Source organism: Etheostoma spectabile, chromosome 22 (genome assembly GCF_008692095.1).
Source record: "Etheostoma spectabile isolate EspeVRDwgs_2016 chromosome 22, UIUC_Espe_1.0, whole genome shotgun sequence".
Taxonomy (NCBI): domain Eukaryota; kingdom Metazoa; phylum Chordata; class Actinopteri; order Perciformes; family Percidae; genus Etheostoma; species Etheostoma spectabile.
This window is the reverse complement of record NC_045754.1, coordinates 4,072,138-4,093,547: the sequence shown is the minus strand read 5'-3', so window position 1 is coordinate 4,093,547 and position 21,410 is coordinate 4,072,138. Positions and strand designations below refer to the sequence as shown.

General features: G+C 43.9%; 2 protein-coding genes across 3 annotated transcripts in view; both read right to left on the bottom strand.

Moving 5' to 3' along the window:
- Positions 1-147: 147 nt before the first annotated feature.
- On the bottom strand, positions 148-14,050 carry LOC116672602 (uncharacterized). Of its 2 annotated transcripts, XM_032504518.1 has the most exons (19): positions 13,928-14,050; positions 11,974-12,170; positions 9,311-11,039; positions 8,000-9,259; positions 7,214-7,340; positions 6,886-7,026; positions 6,725-6,773; positions 6,273-6,409; positions 5,109-5,212; positions 4,817-4,927; positions 4,366-4,620; positions 4,123-4,193; positions 3,802-3,987; positions 2,914-2,983; positions 2,557-2,685; positions 2,337-2,410; positions 2,012-2,081; positions 1,362-1,517; positions 148-1,322 (listed from the first exon to the last, which is right to left on the bottom strand). In XM_032504518.1, the coding sequence occupies exons 3-18, from the start codon at positions 11,027-11,029 to the stop codon at positions 1,371-1,373; spliced, it is 4,650 nt and encodes a 1,549-aa protein (XP_032360409.1). In that variant the 5' UTR covers positions 11,030-11,039; positions 11,974-12,170; positions 13,928-14,050; the 3' UTR covers positions 148-1,322; positions 1,362-1,370. The 2 variants fall into 2 exon arrangements, with proteins under 2 accessions (XP_032360409.1, XP_032360408.1); XM_032504517.1 differs by lacking the exon at positions 13,928-14,050 and adding an exon at positions 13,454-13,893 and having other exon boundaries at positions 8,000-11,039.
- A 267-nt stretch (positions 14,051-14,317) lies between these two features.
- The window catches only part of LOC116672618 (gamma-aminobutyric acid receptor subunit rho-3), a 30,662-nt gene continuing 23,569 nt past the window's right edge, over positions 14,318-21,410 (bottom strand). Inside the window, 5 exon segments of the mRNA XM_032504545.1 lie at positions 14,318-15,310; positions 15,313-15,460; positions 17,767-17,898; positions 18,727-18,788; positions 20,198-20,350. Coding sequence (XP_032360436.1) covers positions 15,159-15,310; positions 15,313-15,460; positions 17,767-17,898; positions 18,727-18,788; positions 20,198-20,350 — 647 coding nt within the window. The 3' untranslated portion in view covers positions 14,318-15,158.

The following is a 21,410-nucleotide window of genomic DNA, read 5'->3' as shown; positions in this document are numbered from 1 at the left end:
TGATGCTGCAGCAGAAGTTCCCAGCGGAGGATGTTGTGAAAGATGCTAAAGCTTAAATGAAGAAAAACAGCATTGGTCTGGTGAAGACAAGCTTGGATTAATCAGACTGATTAGCTTTGAATCAACATATATAAAAACACAAAGTAATCATTTTAACTTGAAAGGCACTTTAATATTTGTTCAGTAATATGTACATCTGTACAGACAAAGTAACACGTGCCACAACTACGCCTGCTCTTTCTCCAGGACAACTGTTTTACATTTAAAATTGTGTATTTTAAACAAAGGACCGTTGGAATCAGTGCAGCTCAAGATGGCGGTGCTGAAACGCAGCTCGTCTACAGACACTGAGTAACGGCTCCACCCAGCCAGACCTGAACCGAGCCTCCCTGTGTCCAAAACACTGGACGCTGTGACACGGCGGTACACTTAACACAGGAGAGACTAAAGATTTAACACACAAAACACACTCAGATCCAACGTAAAATAAAAATAGGACTTAAATTAAATTTAAAATGAAATTAAAAAGTCGTGCAGAGACAAGGTGGAGATATTCAGTGCTTTGTAAGTTCAATTTGATTCCAAGATCAAATCAAGACAGGTCGGATCCTACCAGAACTCACTAGTACACACTGGGATACACACCAGCGTCTGCCAAGGGAAACAAACTTGGTGACTAGTGCTAATATTTAATGAAACAGCATCATGTGTGCCCACAGCGGCCCTGTAGACTAAAGAATAACACAGATGTATGAAAAATAATAAACTCATATATAATAAACTCATGGTGGAACATCCTGTACAGAGAAAAAACACACACACCACACACACACACACACACACACACACACACACACACACACCACACACACACACACACACACACACACACACACACACACACACACACACACACACACACCACACACACACACACACCACGGCAGGAAAAGAAGAGCCATCAGCAAAACAAGACCAAATCAGAACCTGGTTCTCAAACTCATCTGAACTACAAACCAAGAAATAAAACTAAAAACGTAAAGTTGCAGATCAACATTTACAGATAATTTCCAGCTTCCGCTCTAAAAACTGGCATAAACATCCTGAGAGGTTGGCGACCTCAGACCAACACGAGCTCATCCTGTCCCGAACCAACCACCAGCAGTCCCCCCCCCCCCCCTATCCAGACCTAACTCTAGTTGATTTAAAGGCTTGGTTTGGTTGATGCCACACCCTATCTACACACAGACTATTACTCACAGAAAACGTGCAGCAGGTTTGTGTGATAAGACACAGTACAATGATTTCAGCTTATATCACACCCAGAAGACAAAGGAATTGCCCCCCCCCCCCCCCCCCACCCAATTTGACTACTGTGGCAACCCATCTGGTTTGGATGCCTGGCCCGGAAAACTTGGGACCTGCGCTGCCTCTGAAGGGGCGAGGTCGGCGGGTGGCACCGGCTCATTGGACGATATTCTCTGGCAGATCTGGGCGTAGCTCGGCCTCTTGGACTCCTGGCCAATCAGAGAACAAGATGGTGTCAGAGGCTCTCGCACCTTTCCTCTCCTGCACATGAATGCCTTTCAAACACAGTGCTCATCAAACAGATCTGATATCTAATGATCCTCTCTATCAACACACTGGGGCCAGAGAGGACTTTTACCTTGTCATCATCTGACCTTTCCATTATTTTTGGCTTCAAGCTCCAAAACCAACAGGGCACATGCTTGTAAATTTCACAAGATAACAGTTGTTATTTCATATTTGTCCTATTTTTTATACTCATAAAGAATCTTACATAAGGTCAGAGGTCAAAATGTAACATACAGTAAATCTGATTATTACTATTAAATGTACCGGAATCCTTTCTTTGATGCTTCAGTTCAACTCCAAGGTGTTTAAAAACACACCGCCAACAATACAGTTCAGACTGAAATCTGCTACTTCAAGCAGAGTGGTTCTCAAATGAAAATAGAAGAAACACTTCAACACCATGAACAGGTCTTACTGCGACTGGTTCCTGTGTAAGCTGAGCTGGTCTGGCCTCGCCGGTCGTCTCCGCACGCTCCTCCACATTCCTGCAGGGACGAGCAGAACACACTCACTACACACAGCTCCCGGCAGGCTGGCCCCGTGACAACTGGGAAACTGATGAAAGTCTACACGGGAAATATGTTGCGGGCGAGGCGAGCAAAAGAAAGAACAACACATCAAAGAAGCTTGTGCTGTGGATGTGATCGTGTCAGTGAGAGAATGCAAAAATAGAAGTAGCCAGATGCAGAGTCTAATGCAGAGGTAAATCATCGTCCAGCTGCTGTCTCAGAGTTACTTACTGCTCGGAGATCGGTTGGGGCTCCTGAGACTTTGTTGGCACCGATTCACACAGGCTGCTGGTTTTGACTGGAATCTGAAGAACAGGAAACAAGAGAGAGACCAAAGTCCTGGGCTCATACAGTCTGGGTTTAAAACTACAAGATGAGACTGTTGCAGAGTCAAAAGGTGTGTGTGTGTGTGTGTGTGTTGAGAGTCAGACAAAAAGAGAGACTTGGTCACCTTGACGTTGCCGTTAGCAGCATGTACCGTTGCCATGGCAATCTTAGCCGGAGGAAGAGGAGGAAAGCTCGTCAGGCCGAGCTCAGGAGGAGGAGACGGTTGACGAGGAGGCGTCTGACTTTGTGCAGTCTACACACACACACACACACACACACACACACACACACACACACACACCACACACACACACACACACACACACACACACCACACACACACACACACACACACACACACACACACACACACACACACACACACACACACACACACACACACACACACACACACACACAGTCAGTACACAACAAAGTGAACTTTGCAAACACATACATGTACCGTTCTCTCGATACTTACATGACTGTTTCCTGCAGATTTGTCCCAGGACCTCGGGTTCTCTCTCCTCCTCTGGCTGAAGTTTCCTCTCCTTCAGAGACACAGCGGAGCAGCGATGTTACAGCAGCTCAGAGTCCAAGCTGATTCATACTTCTGCATTAAAGGGTCACTCGACATACTGTAAGCTAAAACGTGTGTGCACCTTTAAAGAACTGTCATTATGTGTAGGTGCTGCCTCTCAGAGCAAACCTTCTTCACTGTCATTAACAGTGAATTTAACCGGGTAGCGCTCTTATAGCTTGGTGGCTCTACCGTTTCCCTGCTTATTTTCTTTTCTATTTGTGGGATCACATTTTTGCTTATTTTCTAGCTGACTCTTGTTACCTTTGATGCTGCTATGGACTAATTTCCCTGCTTTCAAAAGTAGGTTCATCCCACACTTCATTTTCTTGGCTGGAGTTTGATTTTCATGTATCGGTGGCTCCACACTGTTTGGTCCCGTTCAAATACATTTTTTTGAATTCTGTTGCTTTGCCCGCTTGGTTTGGTCCGTTTGGGCTGGTGTGAAAGCTTTCAGTTGAACCTTTGGTGCAGGCCTCTGGTCCAGCAACAGATTTTGTCAAAGTAGATTTAGCTTTTTCACCCCGTTACTACTGATTCACCACTGTGTTGTACGAGGTCAAACCAACCAAACTACAGGGATGAAATCAAACTATGTCCATCAACAGCATGAGATATTAATATGATCCCTCAGTTGTCCTGATAGTGGCAGGATAATATGACTGAATTAAAAAATAATAACTACAACAGGTTATCACAAACGTCACTCGTTAGAAGGACCTATGGTAGTTGTCATATGAGTATCAGACTTTACAGCCATACTTGAGACTTTGGGTTGAGGTGTGTTACCTTCCCCGATCAGAAGTGGGCTCGCTCCGTCCACCTCTGCTCGGACGACGCGGGTTTCCCCGCGACCGTCCTCGACCCGGCCTCGACAGAGAAGAGGAGCCCTCCACTGGTGCTGGCTCTGATGACTGGGAGGAATCATTCAGATTGGACTGCCAACGGTCAGAATTTGACCACCTTGAGCCTCTCCTGGAAGTAATTAATCACGAATGCCAGTAAGAGCATATTTACACCAACAACAGACTGACATAACACGTCATTACAAGTATGATGACTCTAACAGGTTTATTTCTTGTAACGGTTACCAATTTGTTGATTATCTACCTTGACCTGTGTGCGTTATGAGGTTTGAAGTTGGAGAATCCATTTATAAAGTCATTCATCATGGTTTGATGCTGCGGATGAAAGACAACAGCTAAATTAACCAACACGTTCAACTTACCATGACCAGCAACCGTGTCTCCTAAACTGAGTTAAACAAGGAGTATCCTTACTTTGTCCGAGGTCAATGCAATATTAAAGCCTACAACTTCATGTCATACAATTTCCACAAAGAAAAGGACTCACATCAGCACATTCTTGGTATCCTGCCGCAGCCCACACGTCATTGGTGAAATCATACAGCTGCTGGGTGGGGCAGGGCTGCTGGTAGCTGCCTGGGGGGAAGTAGGAGCCATAAGGATTGCCGCACTGGTCCAGCTGAGGGGGTCGGTAGCCATTTTTTGGAGCGAAGGAAGTGACTGCCATGGTTTTGGCTTTTATCCTCACCATGATCGGCTTTCCCTTAAACTCTCGAACCTCTTCTCTGAGGTACTTGTAGGCCTAATGACGTGCACAGAGACAGTAACGCAATGTTCTGAGTCTTTTCAAAATCATACAAACGACACTGTTTAATAGTCTTCCCGTTGCCGTGTAGTCTGTTCCCATAAAAATGTCTAAACCACCACCAACTACTAACAAAAGCATCACTTTAGTGATTAGAAATAATAAGATCACAATGTATTTGGCTGTGTGTTACCTGTTGTGCGTCAGTTTCCGATTTGAAAGTGATGAACCAGTTATCGTTGCTCACAAACTCACAGCTCAGGAACTCGGGAATGTTTTCCCCGTCAAAGAGAGCCTCCACCTCCTGCAGTACAACAGTAATATCAAACAAACCAGAGCTGTCAAATACACACTTTACCTTTATAAAACCCCTGCGTTTTCCTAGCTTGATCAATAGGACATCTGCTGACAGTGACAAAAGCGTCATGACAATCATCTAGATCTATAAACAAATGTAGTTGTTTTCTAGGAGGTGAGGTTCTTGCCTCCTTGGGTGTGGTGTCGGGGATCTCACGCAGGATGACGACACATCGACTCTGACTGGGCCGGACCTTTTGTCCACAAGGAGCCACCTGGACCAGCGGCAGCGCTGCCAGCCAATGAGAGAAGAGAATGTTTCAGGACAACAATAACCCACATTTATCAGTCTAAACGTTCAAATATTTCTTGAGTTGTTTGATGATGGGATTGTATCATTAAAAAGGACAGACAGACAGACAGACAGACAGACAGACAGACAGACAGACAAACAGACAGACAGACAGACAGACAGACAGACAGACAGAGACAGACAGACAGACAAACAGAGACAGACACACAACCAGACAGACAAACAGACAAACAAACAGAGACAGACAGACAGACAGTCCAAAGTATTTGCAGTAATGGAAATCTAACAATCATTCCTTAATTTTTCCTTAAGTTAAGACCAAAGATTCGCGATGAGACGGAACCGTTTTAGAAGGCGGTCTGAGCCGGCCCGTCTCAGCTCACACCAGCTGATGGTGTTCAAGTCGCAGAGGCTTGTTTTAGAACGTAAGGGACGTGGCGTGCCAACAGCCACGAGAGAAGTCAGCTGGTAAAGTCAGCTATAAACGATATTAATTTTATGTTTGTTATGTCCATTTTATGTTTATGTTCCAAATAGCTTGTCGTAATGGCAAAGTTTCAGATGGAGCCTCAAGACCGCCCAAAAGCACGTAACTTTATCTGGTGGAGCGAGCTAGAGAGTGACTAAAGAGAGGGAGCGCTCAGCGGTGTTTAAACATAGCAGTGAATCAGAGAAATAAAGAGTTGTTTTTGCCGAGTCATCACCAGAAATGCAACTGTAAGCAAGCGCCTTAAGATTACTAATGTTATGCACATTTATATTTAGACGAAACAAATGATATATCCAGCTACAAAAAAGCCTAAAAGTCAGAAGTTAGAACAGAAATACAAAGAGGCGTTGTTATGGAGATCTTTGGTCAGAACGGGGCTTAACAGACCTGTCCATGTACATAAAAAGTATTATCACTAAAAACCAATAACTCCGGACTAGACTCATTCTGAATCCATACCCCGCAGCATGAGATGGCCAACATTTGGCTAGTGGTCAAATGTTCACCCTGAATAAAACCTCAATCAGAAATGCAGATTTTAACACTCACATTTCAAAATGTCGGAGATGAGGTCCAGGTCCGTGCTGATCCTCTTGATCTTGTCGAGGCTGGCCAGAGTTGCGATGGGAACATACTGGTCGCTGTCCATCTGAGAATTAAGGTACAGGTCGTTGCCAAGGTGCTCCCTGAGGAGGGACAGAAGGGCTTGTAAAAACAGTATCTATCGAGGAATGTTTGGAGAGGTAACCAGCGGTTTTGACTTATTGCACGTGTGGCCGACCACACGACCACCCGCACCCCCACACACACAAGGAAAAATGGGCAGGAGGTCAAATAATTGTGCACAATGACAGCTAGACTACTAAACATCGTACCAAACCCAATTTGGTATTTGTACAGTTCTATAAGGCATTGACATGTTGTGGCGTACAATAACCACAGTCAGTGATCATATTAATATTTGATGACATAACTTTTCAAAAGAAGTGGTGACTTGTTACCTGGTCAGGCAGGACTCCAAAACGGTCCTCAGCTCTTCTCTAGTCTCATCTGAAATCAAAGTCATGACCACAAAGTCAATGCTTTAAAAGCAACACCAACTCAAGTTCATTTTATTGTGGTGAAACATGAAAAACAGAAAACACCTAAACTGGACTGCTACCTGTAACAGGTGGGTCAACGGGCTCTCCATTAACTAGTGAAGCTTCGGCAGACGGCGTCTGGTACTCTGGTCTGTTGGGATCTGCTTCAACCACAACCTCAGCCAGGCCCACGTTCTCCAGCTGGAAGTCTGACCCGTATCCTACAAATCAACCACAAGGCATCTCACCACCAAGCCATAACCAATATTTGCTTTGCAGACAGTTATATTCGTTCAATTCAGCAAGTTGTTTTTGTGTTGCTCAAAGAATTAAAATTATAAACTCTTCATCAGAAAATAACTCATTATTGTAAATCTGTGGTCCAGTCCCTAAGTAACTCCAGCCTACCTTCCTGATTGGTCGGATCGCTGGGGAATTGCAGCCATGGCTCATGAGCCTGCAGGTAGGCGGGGCCAGGGACGTGATTGGTCCATACCTCAGCATTAGGGTTAAGGCTTGGAGCAGCAACAGGTTCCTGAAACAAAAAAACAGTTTTTACAAAATTAATCTAATATTAAAATTCAAGTCAGCTTATTATGAAAACGCAAGTTATTTTGAAAGAACAAATTGATATTAACAGTAGCAGATAAGATATCAGACACTAGCTTGTGTGTTCAGGTGTTTAACATCAAGACAGAAGACGTTCTCTAGCATCTTTCGTTGAATCAGATTCTACCTAAAATGCAAACTAAATGCTATTTCCTCTCACTCAATGTTAAAGCAATAATGCAGAAGAAAACATCTTAAAGATTCATACTCATATGAAAATCACAGCTGATTCCACTTTATACTTCATCCACCTGTTAAATTTCATCTACAACAGACCCTCTGAATCTGAGTTAACTTACCTTTGTTATATCAACGCTGTTATTATATAGGTATATGTACTTGCAATATAACACATTTCATTGTTCTATCTAAATTGTACAAAACTGACTGTGTAACAAGGCCGCCTGTTTGAACAATGAACACTCGTTTTGTAACATCTTTATAAAAAGGAGTATTGAAGACTCTGCTTGCTGCCCAGCCACAGAATCACATCAAAAGAAATACTGTTTTTACTTTCATGCATGAGACATTAAACTGAATTCTTTCACTGAACCCAATTGTCTCACAAGTTAAGCGAACACTTACAGACTGAGTGCAATCTGTGTGCCAGTCCCACACACAGCGTCCCTGAGGCATCACTGTGCTGTAGGGGTAAGCTCCCAGCAGAGCCATAGACGGCTGGAGCTCTGAGACCAGGGCTGGGATCTGCTCTACGTCAGCACCCGGCTTGCTCTCTCCCGGGCAGGGCTCAGCAACAGACCCGCCCTGAGCCCACCCCCCACAGCTATCCTCCAGACCCAGTTTGATCCAGGGGTGGGGATAGAGGAGGCAGACAGAGGAGTCTGCATCCTCTCCCAGCAGCTCAGACACCATCTCTCTCATCCCTCCCTCCCTCTCCCCCTCCTCGGCAGTAGCAGGAGGTTCATGTCCTAGGAAGTGGATCTCGTATGACGGAGTTGAGGCATAAACATCAATCTGTGCTGGGTCCACAGGGATCATGTCCTCATGGCAGTCCAAAACCGAGGCTTTGTCATCCGGGCAGCTGAAGTCATGAGGAATCACATAAGAGTCATCACAAATGCCGGTACCGACCTCCAAGCCTTGGGGTGGTGAGCCCGTAGCAGAAATAGTTTCTGGAAGAATATCACTGTCAAGTGCAGACATCTCTCCCTGTGAGATGTGGATCTGTATCCCATTGATCTCCTCTAAATGAATTTCATTTGATGAATCTCCAGCTTGAGGTAAACATTTAGCAGTGTAATTTGGCAGGCCGATGTCAACGTTAGGGTTCATACAGTCAGAGGAATCACTGGAGCTTAATACTACCGGGGGTTCAGATGCTGTTTGAGGCTGTTCTATTGTATCTGCAGATTCATGCTTGACTGGGGAATCAATCTGAGTCCCCTGTGCAGCTGTCGTTTTTTTTCCTTCCTCACATGCATGAATAAATACTTTCTCTGGCGGATTGTCCTCCAAATGGATATGTCTGCATTCACTCTCAGCAGAATTAGCTTCAGTTTCTGGACAGAAACGATGCTTACCTTCCACAGGAGGCGTGCACAGAGATGAGGAAGACGGAGGTGGAGTGAAGGAAGCAGTAACAGAAAGCTCACTTTCAGCAGTAGGAGGCTGTGTGAGAGGACCGAGACTTAGATCTTCCAGGCCATGAAGAGTGATACTTGCATTTACAGCCGTCCTTGTATCTAGGCGAGAGGTGTTTTGAGCCATTTCAGGTAACATATGTGTAACATCCCCTCTTTCAAAAGGTTTGCTGTTCTGACAGACTTCTGGTTCTTTGACTGCCTGTCTGTCATCTCCACTCATAAAGGCATCCTGAAGAGGCTCTTCCAACGTCAGGGCACCTTTAGTTTTCAAATCAAAACTGTCACGCTGTTTGTCACAGTCATCTCTATGCTCCAACTCAGGTGGTTCTACAACATCTTGACTTGGAGGCTTACTGCTGCTCAATTCAAATGTTGGATCGTTTGAATTTATATCTAATTTGTCAGACATTATGAAGTCGCAGTGGTGAAATGTGGTTTTAAAGTCCGAGAGAGGAGTCATGTCTGTGTGGCAGGAGAAGGCCGTCAGTTCAATGGGCAGTGACGACACAGCTAAGATGGTGGAAACTGAGGACACCTCATTGAGAGTCTTATCTGCTGTGCAGGTGTAACCAACATCTGCCTCCTCACTAAGGCCTCTGCAGATACTAACGGGAATAGCCTCCGTCTGTTGCGAGGATTTATCCATCTCAAACTGTCCTCCACACAGAGGAAAGACAACCTCGTCCCCGTGCAGCGGTTTGAGCTTTGAAGAACTGGAGCTGGAAGTCTCACTTTTATTCTCCTCCTCAACACATGTGCTTTCATTTGCATGTGACGTCATCAACATGTAATCCATGGATTCATGTATGTCCTTAGCAGCGGTCTGGCAGTCCAGATCTTTAAACGGAGTCCCGTCTGGTGTTAAAGCCTGTGATTCCTTGCTGTTTATTTGAATGCTGGACAGGGGCAGCGGGTCAGACGAAGGGTCAGCCTGCTTTACAACAGGATGAGGTAAGGAGGTCTCCTCTGCTGAGAGTGAACCCTCTGGGTGTGTCTGTGACAGGATGCTGGAAGACTGATGACTCAAAGCTGGTTCCTCATCATGCGACTGGCTGGTTGTTTCAGATTCTGTGACATATTCCTGGTCACAGACTGTGGATGCCTGTGCGTGCGATTGTCCGGAGGCCAGAGACTCCACTATGCAGGGCAGAGCAGCTGTTTCTGCTTCAGCTGTGTGCAGCGAGTGTGTTGCTTCAGCTGTTTGGGATTGGCTGTGGGAGAGGTCATATTCAAGGTCTCCGGCGTCGATAGAACATATGCTGTAGAAGCCCCGGGTCCTTGTTTCGAAACCTTGACCCAGCGTTGTTGTGACAACACAGACGTCCTCACCTTCTTCCTCGTTGTGCTCAGCTTTGGGGCAATCCCACTGTGTCTCCGGACACTCGCTGACCAGTGGCAGCGGCCGCAGGTTATCTGAAACCTCACTCCCTGGGACGTTGCCCTGGCAGTTAGCAGAGGGTAATCTGGCGGGAGATGACCAACATTTTTTCGACGTGTGCCCGTCTGGGAGCTTATTGAACCATAAAGCCCTGAGTGTGGCATTCTCCACAATCTTCTGTTTGGCTGGACTCCGTGTGGGCACCTCCATATACGGGGCCGGGCCACAGCTGGGCATGCCAGTACGGGTCATGCCTTCCTCAGTCTCCGTGTTTGTATGTATATTTGTGCTGGTTGTGATAATTATAGCTCCCTTCTCGTCGTGAGTGCTGGCTGCTTTATGATCTCTCTCACTCCGCGTGGTGCTGTCCCCGCTGGTCACGGCCACCTCTGTCCAAACTTTGTTGCCCAGTTCTGGTGGTCTTTCCTCATCTTTTGCAAGCTTTCTCTGGGCCAGTCCATCTGCCACATTTTTTTCCTCTTCGTCCAAGCACACATGCTGAGCTACAGCCACAGCGTGTTGCCTGACCTGGTCTGTCACGTCACTCAGCCCATCGTGGAGCGGGGGCTGTAACAGACTGCTCCTCTCACTCTGCAAGCCGGGGTTGAGCTCTTTACTAAAGCAGCACCCCATCTTCTCCGGCCTAAAGTGGGAATAAAACACAAGACTGCTATGGCCACATACACTGAGAGCCTACACAACACGAGACAAAATCATGAGCAGCTCCTCACGATGGCTCAGCCACATGCAGAAAGAGAAAAGACCCTCTACTCCCCCTTGCTTCGCCCCTTCCCTCTTCATTTCCCCCTCCCCTGCCCAGAATAGCAAATGTGAAGGAGCTCACATGTCCCTGCCACTCAACAGTAGGCTGCACACCACTTTGTGTGTGTGTGTGTGTGTGTGTGTGTGTGTGTGTGTGTGTGTGTGTGTGTGAGCCCTAGTTAGGCGACAGTTTGAGAGGGGTCAGCACATGGCCCAGCGGCCACCAATCACAGAGAAGTAATGCAGCAGTGTGGACTCCTCCCTCTCCCTTTGACACCCCCCTTCTTCCTTCCTCCCGTCCCATGCGTTCACTTGTCTTTCCCTCCCACTGATACCTTTATCTTTAAACATCAGTTTTGCTCTCACTACTTTAGCTTCCACCCTCACAACCTCTTCCCTGCCTCCCCTCGCAGGACCACTAGGCCGGAACAGGGGAAATGCCAAAAGTCCTAATGGTCAATTGTATTTCTTTTAAATTATACGTTTAATAACAAGTACTTTGGAATATTGTTATTTCCATCTCCTCTTTACATCTATTCTATGTCTGTCCATCCTGATTCAGGGATCCCTTCTCTGTTGTTTTCTGACTTTTTGTTTGTTTTTCTGTTTCTGTTGTGCATTTTCGGATTATACAAATAAAACTGACTTAACTTTTATGAACAAAATGTGGTTTCCACATCTAGATTTGACAGTGATGTTGATTCTATATGAGATTATGTATCTGGCAATGGGTAGCTCTGTCAATTTAGAGAAGTACTTTACTTTCCATAAAAACTACAGGAGTGTCCGTGTAGTGAGGGTTAATATTGCAGTACCTGGTAGAAGACGTAGTATCCTGGACCCAGCGCTCCGTGCGTTAACGGCACCTGTAGATCAGCTGGATGCAGTGGATTCTGGTCTGACGTCATGTGAATCCGGCGAGGGCAACTCAACGGGACGAGTGCTGGCGCTGTCGGTGGTCACCACGGCGACTGGCAGGGGGACCAGTGGAGAGAAGGAGTCACAACACCAGCTGGCAGGACGGAAACACGGCAACAACTAGATAAGTCAATAAGGACTTCAACTGGTAACTACTGCACATTGATTTGCTGCTAAGTAAATAATAGTTATAATCATTGATGTGTTGGACACTAGATATCACTAATGACTTATTTCATTACTCCTTTTAATTAAAGTCATAACTACAGACTGATCCAAATCACAACTTACCAGAAAATTGCGGCATCAAATGTTTCACTTAGTTTAACCAACAGCTGAGAAATCTAAAATAAACTAATGAATTCAAAAAGCTCACATTGGTCAAACTTTAACCAGTTAATGCTTGGTATTTGAGCTTGTTTGTAAAATTTAAAAGGATCGAATAACATTTCAAAAGAAATGATCAATTTCATTTTTCTGTCGACCGACAAACTCATTCACTTAGTGGTTTCATTACAATTTCAAGAATACATCCATTCTAAGAATAAATCATTTCAAAATAGGGCACCACAATGTGTTTGTATTATGACTTGGAACCAAAACCAAATTAATCAATTAACACAACGCAGTTAATAGTTTACTTAGCTGAAATGACTTTACTAACTCCAGCTCTTAAATGTGAATAGAGTTAGTTGATTTATTCTTTTTTTGAACTGTTGGTTGGACAGAAAAAACTATTTGAAGTTGTCCTTAGGGCTAAAAAATGCGTTAGGCTTAATTTGCATAGCTAAACAGAAATGTAAACATTGGACAGAGCCAAGTTCACAGTTCTTCTTTCATTTTGTTGACATATTAGAGTCTTAGCTAGGTTTTTACAGAGGGAATTTAGGATATCTATTTTTGTTGCTCCAGAAATACTGTCAACAGCTTAGCTTTTTGGGGATTTTTCGCGACCACAAAATTGAAAACTTGTGTTTTTTTAATGTAGTTGTCTCCCTTAGCTAAGTTTAAAACTTAAATGACAGAAACCATAACTAGCTAGCTAACCTAACGTTAACGGAGAAGGGTGTTGGGGGCGAGGGAGAGTATGAATTCCTCAAAATTGTTAGTCTGTCAACAACTTCACTGTCGGATAAACAGATGTTAACGGCCGAACGCCATTTGGTTAACAAACTTGGCGAGCTTGGTTGACTCTTTCCTATTCAAAACGACCGAAAGACATTTGTAATATAGTTTTGTATAAGTTAAACTGGTCTCTTTAATAAATATTCATATAAGTTAGCTAGCTCAAATGAAAACTATAACTGATGTCAACGTTAGCTAGCTAGCTAGGTCTGCCTTGATTTAACGTTAACGTTAGCTAGCTAGCTAGCTTACCTTTCAGCTCCCCTGTCAGTTACCGTCTTCTCGGCTGGTAATCTGGATTAACCTTGACCGTTAGCATTTAGCAACCGCTAGTTGGTGAGAAAACACCTCCAATAAACACTTCCGCAAATGTATCTAGCTAAGTCAAGTTAACGGAGTTGTTAAATTCGTATTTTCCGGAATTTAAACGGCATTTCAGGCGAAAAGCAGCAACTTCTAATCATGCTAACCGCTAGCTAGCCAACGTTCACAAATCGAACGATAACAATAACGGTAAAAAGATGCTAACGGTTGGGTTATGGCTAGCTGAAGCTAAATATTGTGCTAGCTTATAAAACTGGTAGCTCATAACAAACAATCTGATTGGTTCATCGAAATCCTTTGCACAAGTATCACTCCGCGTCTCTGAGTGATAAAAAAAAAAACGTGAGCTTTTGCCTAAATAACTCAAGTTTGTGTTGTAAAAAGCGTGATTCAGGAACTCACCTGTCCTCCTGCTGCGTTGAAGTCGAGCTTGATTTCTGGCTTTTCTTGCGGTGTGTTTGCGGGACTCTCTGTCCTCGTTCGCTTTCAGAAAAAAACCGCCCGTTAACGTTGTTGTTTTTCCAATCGTACGCACACTCTGTAGTTGCCATAGAAACTGTACAATTGTTTTCATTACAATCTGAATATTACTATTTTAAATTACAGGTTGTTTTTTGCCCCCGGATTTTAGAAATACTGAAGTCATCAGGCTACAAACGCATCTCCCAGCAATCAAAGGGAATTTGACAGGAACACTAAAAATAATCCCCTTCGTTACACAATGTTAACAGTTTACTTATTCATTTTTAACAATTAACTGTTATCTGCTTAAAAAAACAAAAACATATCCACTACCTGGAACAAATGCCCGAGGGTGTGGTGAAAACTCAATTTATCATTTTGTTGACCTAGTCAAACGGTAACATGTCTACAAAAATATGTAAAATCAGCTCATTAAATACCCACCAAGTGTTAGCCGTGTGTTTTTAAAATCAGCAATTGACAATTATTTGAATTATTTTGATGACCTGCTAGGCTGTAGATCACCACCCTCAGTTTTAAGAGAAATTAAAAAGTTTAAAATATCAATTTAAAACGTCATAAAACAACATACAAAGCTTATAAAACTGCCATAATGTGAGGCTACTTTTTATTGTAACATCCCTAAAAACCCGCAAATTCAAGTTTAAACATGTATAATATGCCCCCCCCCCCCCAGCACACACACCCTCATTAACAAGATAAAACTTTAATGAGAAAAGAAATTAAAGTAGCCTATATGTAGTTGGTTGGCTCCACTCACGTCATTCGTAAAAAAAAGAACATTTTCACATAAACGTTATCCTAATTTCGTATATTTCCCTGTGGCTCATTAGGAACCATCGCTTCCCCAAGTCTCAGGATTCAACCCACTCCCACGAGACAAAGGTCAGGGTGACACTGTGCACAATTAGGAGTTCCTCCTCTGAGGAGCGGGAGTGCTTCTATCTCTCTTGTGAAGAAGATGACGAGTGATGAAGCTGGAGATGAAGGGGCTCCTGGGATCAAGAGTTCATTCAGTAAAGTGTCTGTGGAGTTCTGTGGAGAGGAGGAATCCCCCAGCATGCTCTCTGACTCAACACTTGGGCACCAGTAGTGCACCAGTAGTGCCCAGAGTCCCCCAAGAGTCCCCCCAGAGTTTTATGGTGCTGGATCAGGAGTACAGGCTCCAGTAGACCACGTTGAAGAACAGGTAGGACATGGGGAACGCCACGCGGGAGTACGAGTCGATCACGTAGCTGTTGTTGACGAACAGGTCCACGTTCTGACGCAGGGACCGCTGCCGCCGGAGCCGGGTCCCCTGCGTGGCTGGATGTCCGGGGCCTGGGTCGGCGTGGCGAGGGGGCCGGAGGTCCCGGTGGACGCCCGGCCGGAGAACGGAGTCAGCTCCATGTCGTTATCGTGGAAACAGCCGTCGTAGGCCATCGCCTGGCTGGCGTCGAAGGTGGACGGGATCTGGAGCACAGAAGGTACGGATCAAGCTGTGGAGGATCGTTTCCATTTGGTTTACACAGTTCTGTCAAACACACACACACACACGCACACACACACACACACACGCACACACACGCACACACCACACGCACACACACACACACACGCACACAACACACGCACATACACGCACACAAATACGCACACACCACACATAGCAGCACACACGCACGCACACGCACGCACACCAACACACACGCACGCACGCACGCACACACACAGCACGCACGCAGCACACGCACGCACACCACACACACACACGCACACACACCACACACACACACACACGCACACAGCACACACACACGCACACACGCACACACACGCACACACCACACACACGCACACACACGCACACAAGCCACACACACCACACACGCACACAGCACATACGCACGCACACACCCGCACACGCACGCACACCGCACACGCACACACCACAACAAAGTTTGGACACGCCGCTACGCATTCTCTCATATAAGACAAAGAAAATGTTTTTTATAATTAACTTATCAAGTAATTGATTTAACTTTATGTCTTGCAGCTTTTCTCTTTCACGTTTTAGTGGGATCGTTTCCATTTGGTTTACACAGTTCTGTCAAACACCACACACACGCAACACACACACACACACGCAACTCACACACACACACACACACACGCAACACACACACACACACACCGCACACAAGCACAGCACATACACGCACACGACATACGCACACATACTGCACGCACCAGTGACGCACAGCAGACACACACACACTGCACGCACGCACACACACGCACGCACACAAGCACGCACGCACGCACACACCACAACACACGCACACACACGCACGCACACACACACACACACACGCACACAAGCACACACACACGCACACACACGCACACACACGCACACACACCACACACACACGCACAACAAGCACACACACACGCACACACGCACACACACGCACATACGCACGCACACACGCCGCACACGCACGCCACACGCACACGCACACACACGCACACACACACGCACACACGCACACAAAGTTTGGACACGCCGCTACGCATTCTCTCATATAAGACAAAGAAAATGTTTTTTATAATTAACTTATCAAGTAATTGATTTAACTTTATGTCTTGCAGCTTTTCTCTTTCACGTTTTAGTCTGTTTTTTAGTTTTAGGTTGTTTATATGCGTTATGAAAATAGAATATATCTAAAAAGGTTGTTTCATATTTTACAGTGCTTATGTTTTTTTGTAGTTCATCCTGTTTTCTATGTAAAATCTTAATTTGTAAAATAAGTATTAACTCTGTCTGTCAGACAAATGTCATTCATTTTTAATTTAATTTATACTGTTGATTGATCCCCAGTGGGGAAAATTACAATTACTCTGTTAGTAATCACTACACAGAGGCCTGCAGCACACGCACACGCACACGCACACGCACACGCACACACACACACACACACACACTCAGGACCTATTCATGCACAAATGGAGAGATGTCAGAGCCAAGTGTCATTAAATTACTCTTAATGTGTACTTAAGTACAGCACATGAGTAAATGTACTTAGTAACATTCCATCACTGTAAAATACTCCATGTCCTCAACCAGGGATGTTCAACAGGGGGTCTGGGACCCCTAGGGGGTCCTCAGAGTCAGTGCAAGGGGCCTCCAAATTGTTTGTTAATTTTTGAAAGTTTTTTCCAAAATTAAAAACATAAATCTTCCATATTATTAGCAAATATATATCACCACTGATAATAGGCTTACTGGCCTAGGTAGTCACCAAGGGACCCATCCACAGATACAGTCCATCCTAAGGATTCACTGTGCAACATGTATATTTTACATTAAAACATAATTCATAAAAAATCATGCCAGCAATTATTAGGCAGTGTGAATAGCTTAGTATTACATGGAAATAAGGTATGTGTAAAGGCTTTAGGCCGCCCTACACGTTACTGTAGGCCCAGTTCAATATGCAACTTCATTTTATTATCATATATATATATGTATATATTATCATATTATCATTATTATTAGTAGGGGGTCCCTCTCTGTCTCTCTCAGTTAAAAAACGTTGAAAACCCTAAACAGAAAATGTCAGATTGTAATGTCTCTGTTTGTCCACTAGAAGGAGACATTAAGTTAAATATGTAGTTCCAAAGCCTCCCTGAGTTGTCTGTGTGTTGGTGTGTAGTGTAATAGTCGTCCCATCCCCCCCCCCCCCCCCCCCCCCGTGGTCGCCTGTGCCTCTGACCTTCCCCCTCTTCATTTTCCTCATCTCCTCCAGAGTGGTGCAGTAGTTCACTGCTGCGTATTCGATCACAGACAGGAAGACAAACAGGAAGCTGGTCCACAGGTAGATGTCCACCGCTTTCACGTACGACACCTGGACAACAAGGAGACACGTTCACTGACCCCCCAACCACGTGGAAAAATCTAAATCATCTAAAAAAAAAAGGCACGGCAGCTTTATTTGCATGGCCCATTTTAGCACGTTGTTTTTACATAAAACATTAAAAAGCAGTTAAAACAATAAAGACGAAGAACAACAGAGCTCCAATAGAATATGACAGGTATGAGATACATGAACAAAAGTGAATAATGAACAGGATTAGGGACCACTAAGGTCTATATAAAAGAGACTTCAGATACAGTATTGGGGACCACTAAGGTCTATATAAAAGAGACTTCAGATACAGTATTAGGGACCACTAAGGTCTATATAAAAGAGACTTCAGATACAGTATTAGGGGACCACTAAGGTCTATATAAAAGAGACTTCAGATACAGTATTAGGGGACCACTAAGGTCTATATAAAGAGACTTCAGATACAGTATTTGGGGACCACTAAGGTCTATATAAAAGAGACTTCAGATACAGTATTAGGGACCACTAAGGTCTATATAAAAGAGACTTCAGATACAGTATTAGGGACCACTAAGGTCTATATAAAAGAGACTTCAGATACAGTATTAGGGGACCACTAAGGTCTATATAAAAGAGACTTCAGATACAGTATTAGGGGACCACTAAGGTCTATATAAAAGAGACTTCAGATACAGTATTAGGGGACCACTAAGGTCTATATAAAAGCATCCAAAAAGCAGCATGTCATAGGACCTTTAGGACCCTGAGAGCCCATATGAGCATGAACACATGTAAAGAGGCCCAGGGCCCCTGAAGGCCTCATGAACCCTCACAAACAGCTGTTACCTGAGGCATAGAGGAGGACACTCCGGTGATGATGGTGGACATCGTCAGCACCGTGGTCATACCTGCAGGAGGAGAGCAAGCACAGCACATCTGGTTCTACATCACAGCACATCTGGTTCTACATCACAGCACATCTGGTTCTACATCACAGCGCATCTGTTTTCAGACACAACACAAACATACGGAGTGTCCGTTTTCAGAGAACAATACAGGAAGTGTGGCTTTAAGACTTTGGTGATGTAGATACCACGTCATGTCACGTGTTATACCAAGGTCTATTATAATTACTTTGTGACAAGCACATATCATTCATATCGACGTTCAAAGACAAATAACGTCTCAAACCAGATTTTTCCAACCACGTACGTACATTTTGTGTCAAGGGTCATGGTCAAATGTCAGAGTCCGGAAACAACGCTAAACCCGCACTTTCCTATAGCTGAAGAATAAAATCTGTTCCAAAAGAGACTCGCGCAGCTTTGCACTCGACTGCATTACAAGCTGCATGTAGTCGGAATGCAGCGATTTATATTTGGAGAAGGGAAAGAAAGAAGTTCAACACCGTGGGATGAAAACAACATTTGCGCTGCAGGAGAATTTCACTGAGAAAATGTAGACCTGTTTAAAATTACTTAAGACCTAGAACACAATTCTTTAGCAAATTTAGGACTTTCAGGACTGAGCCTCTGTACATGGGGAGCACGCTCAATCAAGGCGCCTTGAATTTGAGACTTCTTAACCCTCGTGTTGTCTTCCCGTCAACCATGAACTTGCCCTTCCAGGTCAAAATGGAATTTTTTTTGTGTTTTTTTTAGATGTTTTGGACGTTTTTTTCTGATTCATCTGTCACTTTTTCCGCTTTTTTTTAAAACCTGAGCTGGTTTAATATTAGGTTTTACACTTATTCTTGGAATTCATGGTAAAAAAAAAATCATTTATATGAAATTATACATACATTTTTAGTTAACAAGGCAGAAATTATGAATTATTTTGACTAATAGTTAAGATCAGAGGATGTTGAGTGGATCCCAGATTGGCAGATGTCAAAGTTTAGTCCAGGATACTGTTTTGAATTCAGAAAAAAAGAAAGAATTCAAATGCTTCAAAAAGATTTAATTGAACACCCAAAAAATTCAATGAAAGTAATTATTAATTTTACCTGAAGAACGTTGTATGGAATCATCCATGTTATTTTTGGGCAATTTGGTTGAAAAAAATCCATATCTCTGAAATAAAACAATTTGAAACGGGCAATTTGACCCGAGGACGACACGAGGGTTAAGACCACACATTTTTATTTTGAATTTTTAGACTTTTAGGACTTTTTAAGACCTTGCGGAAACCCCGATGAATGCTCACACGGTCAGATCACGGGTCTCCCCTCCCACAAAAAGCTGGTCACAACAAAGTCAATCATGAAATCCTAGGGTTCAGACTTTAGTTTTTGGTTCACGTCAACATATGTAACTACCCAGAGAGACCCGGGCAGGGACGGCCCTCCGGTCGATCCAGAAAGAGACCCAGGACAGGACAACCATCAGCATGGTGGGGAAGTACGTCTGCAGCATGAAGAAGAAGATGTGTCTCCGCAGGATGAAGTTGATGAACAGACGGTTGTACCAACCTGAGACAGAGACAGACACAGAGACGCTCATGTTGAACATCAGGAGACACGAGCATTAGGGATGGAAAGACACACTCAAGTCACAATTCCATACGATTTTTACAATTTTAAGTGAATCGTGTTAAGTGATTTTCTCAGGATTGTTTTAACAGAATGAGCTGCAGACAAATTACTAAAAAAAAAAAAAAACTTTATTCATCTAAACGGTGCAATACAACAGAGGTGTCCTTTTATCAAACTGTATTTTATCTTAAAGCGCCCATATTTTGCTCATTTTCAGGTTCATAATTGTATTTTGTGGTTGTACCAGAATAGGTTTTATTTTCAAAAAACATATTTTGGTTGTACTGCACATTGCTGCAGATCCTGTTTCCACCCTGTGTGTTTGGGTTTCTGTTTTAGCTCCAGAGTGAGACATCTCACTAGTTTTAACTACAGAGTGAGACATCTCACTTGTTTTAGCTACAGAGTGAGACATCTCACTCACTTGTTTTAGCTCCAGAGTGAGACATCTCACTTGTTTTAGCTCCAGAGTGAGACATCTCACTAGTTTTAACTACAGAGTGAGACATCTCACTTGTTTTAGCTACAGAGTGAGACATCTCACTTGTTTTAACTACAGAGTGAGACATCTCACTCACTTGTTTTAGCTCCAGAGTGAGACATCTCACTTGTTTTAGCTCCAGAGTGAGACATCTCACTAGTTTTAACTACAGAGTGAGACATTTTAATAGTTTAAGCTACAGAGTGAGACATCTCACTTGTTTTAGCTCCAGAGTGAGACATCTCACTTGTTTTAGCTCCAGAGTGAGACATTTTAATAGTTTAAGCTATAGAGTGAGACATCTCACTTGTTTTAACTACAGAGTGAGACATCTCACTTGTTTTAACTACAGAGTGAGACATCTCACTCACTTGTTTTAGCTCCAGAGTGAGACATCTCACTTGTTTTAGCACCAGAGTGAGACATTTTAATAGTTTAAGCTATAGAGTGAGACATCTCACTTGTTTTAGCTCCAGAGTGAGACATCTCACTTGTTTTAGCTCCAGAGTGAGACAT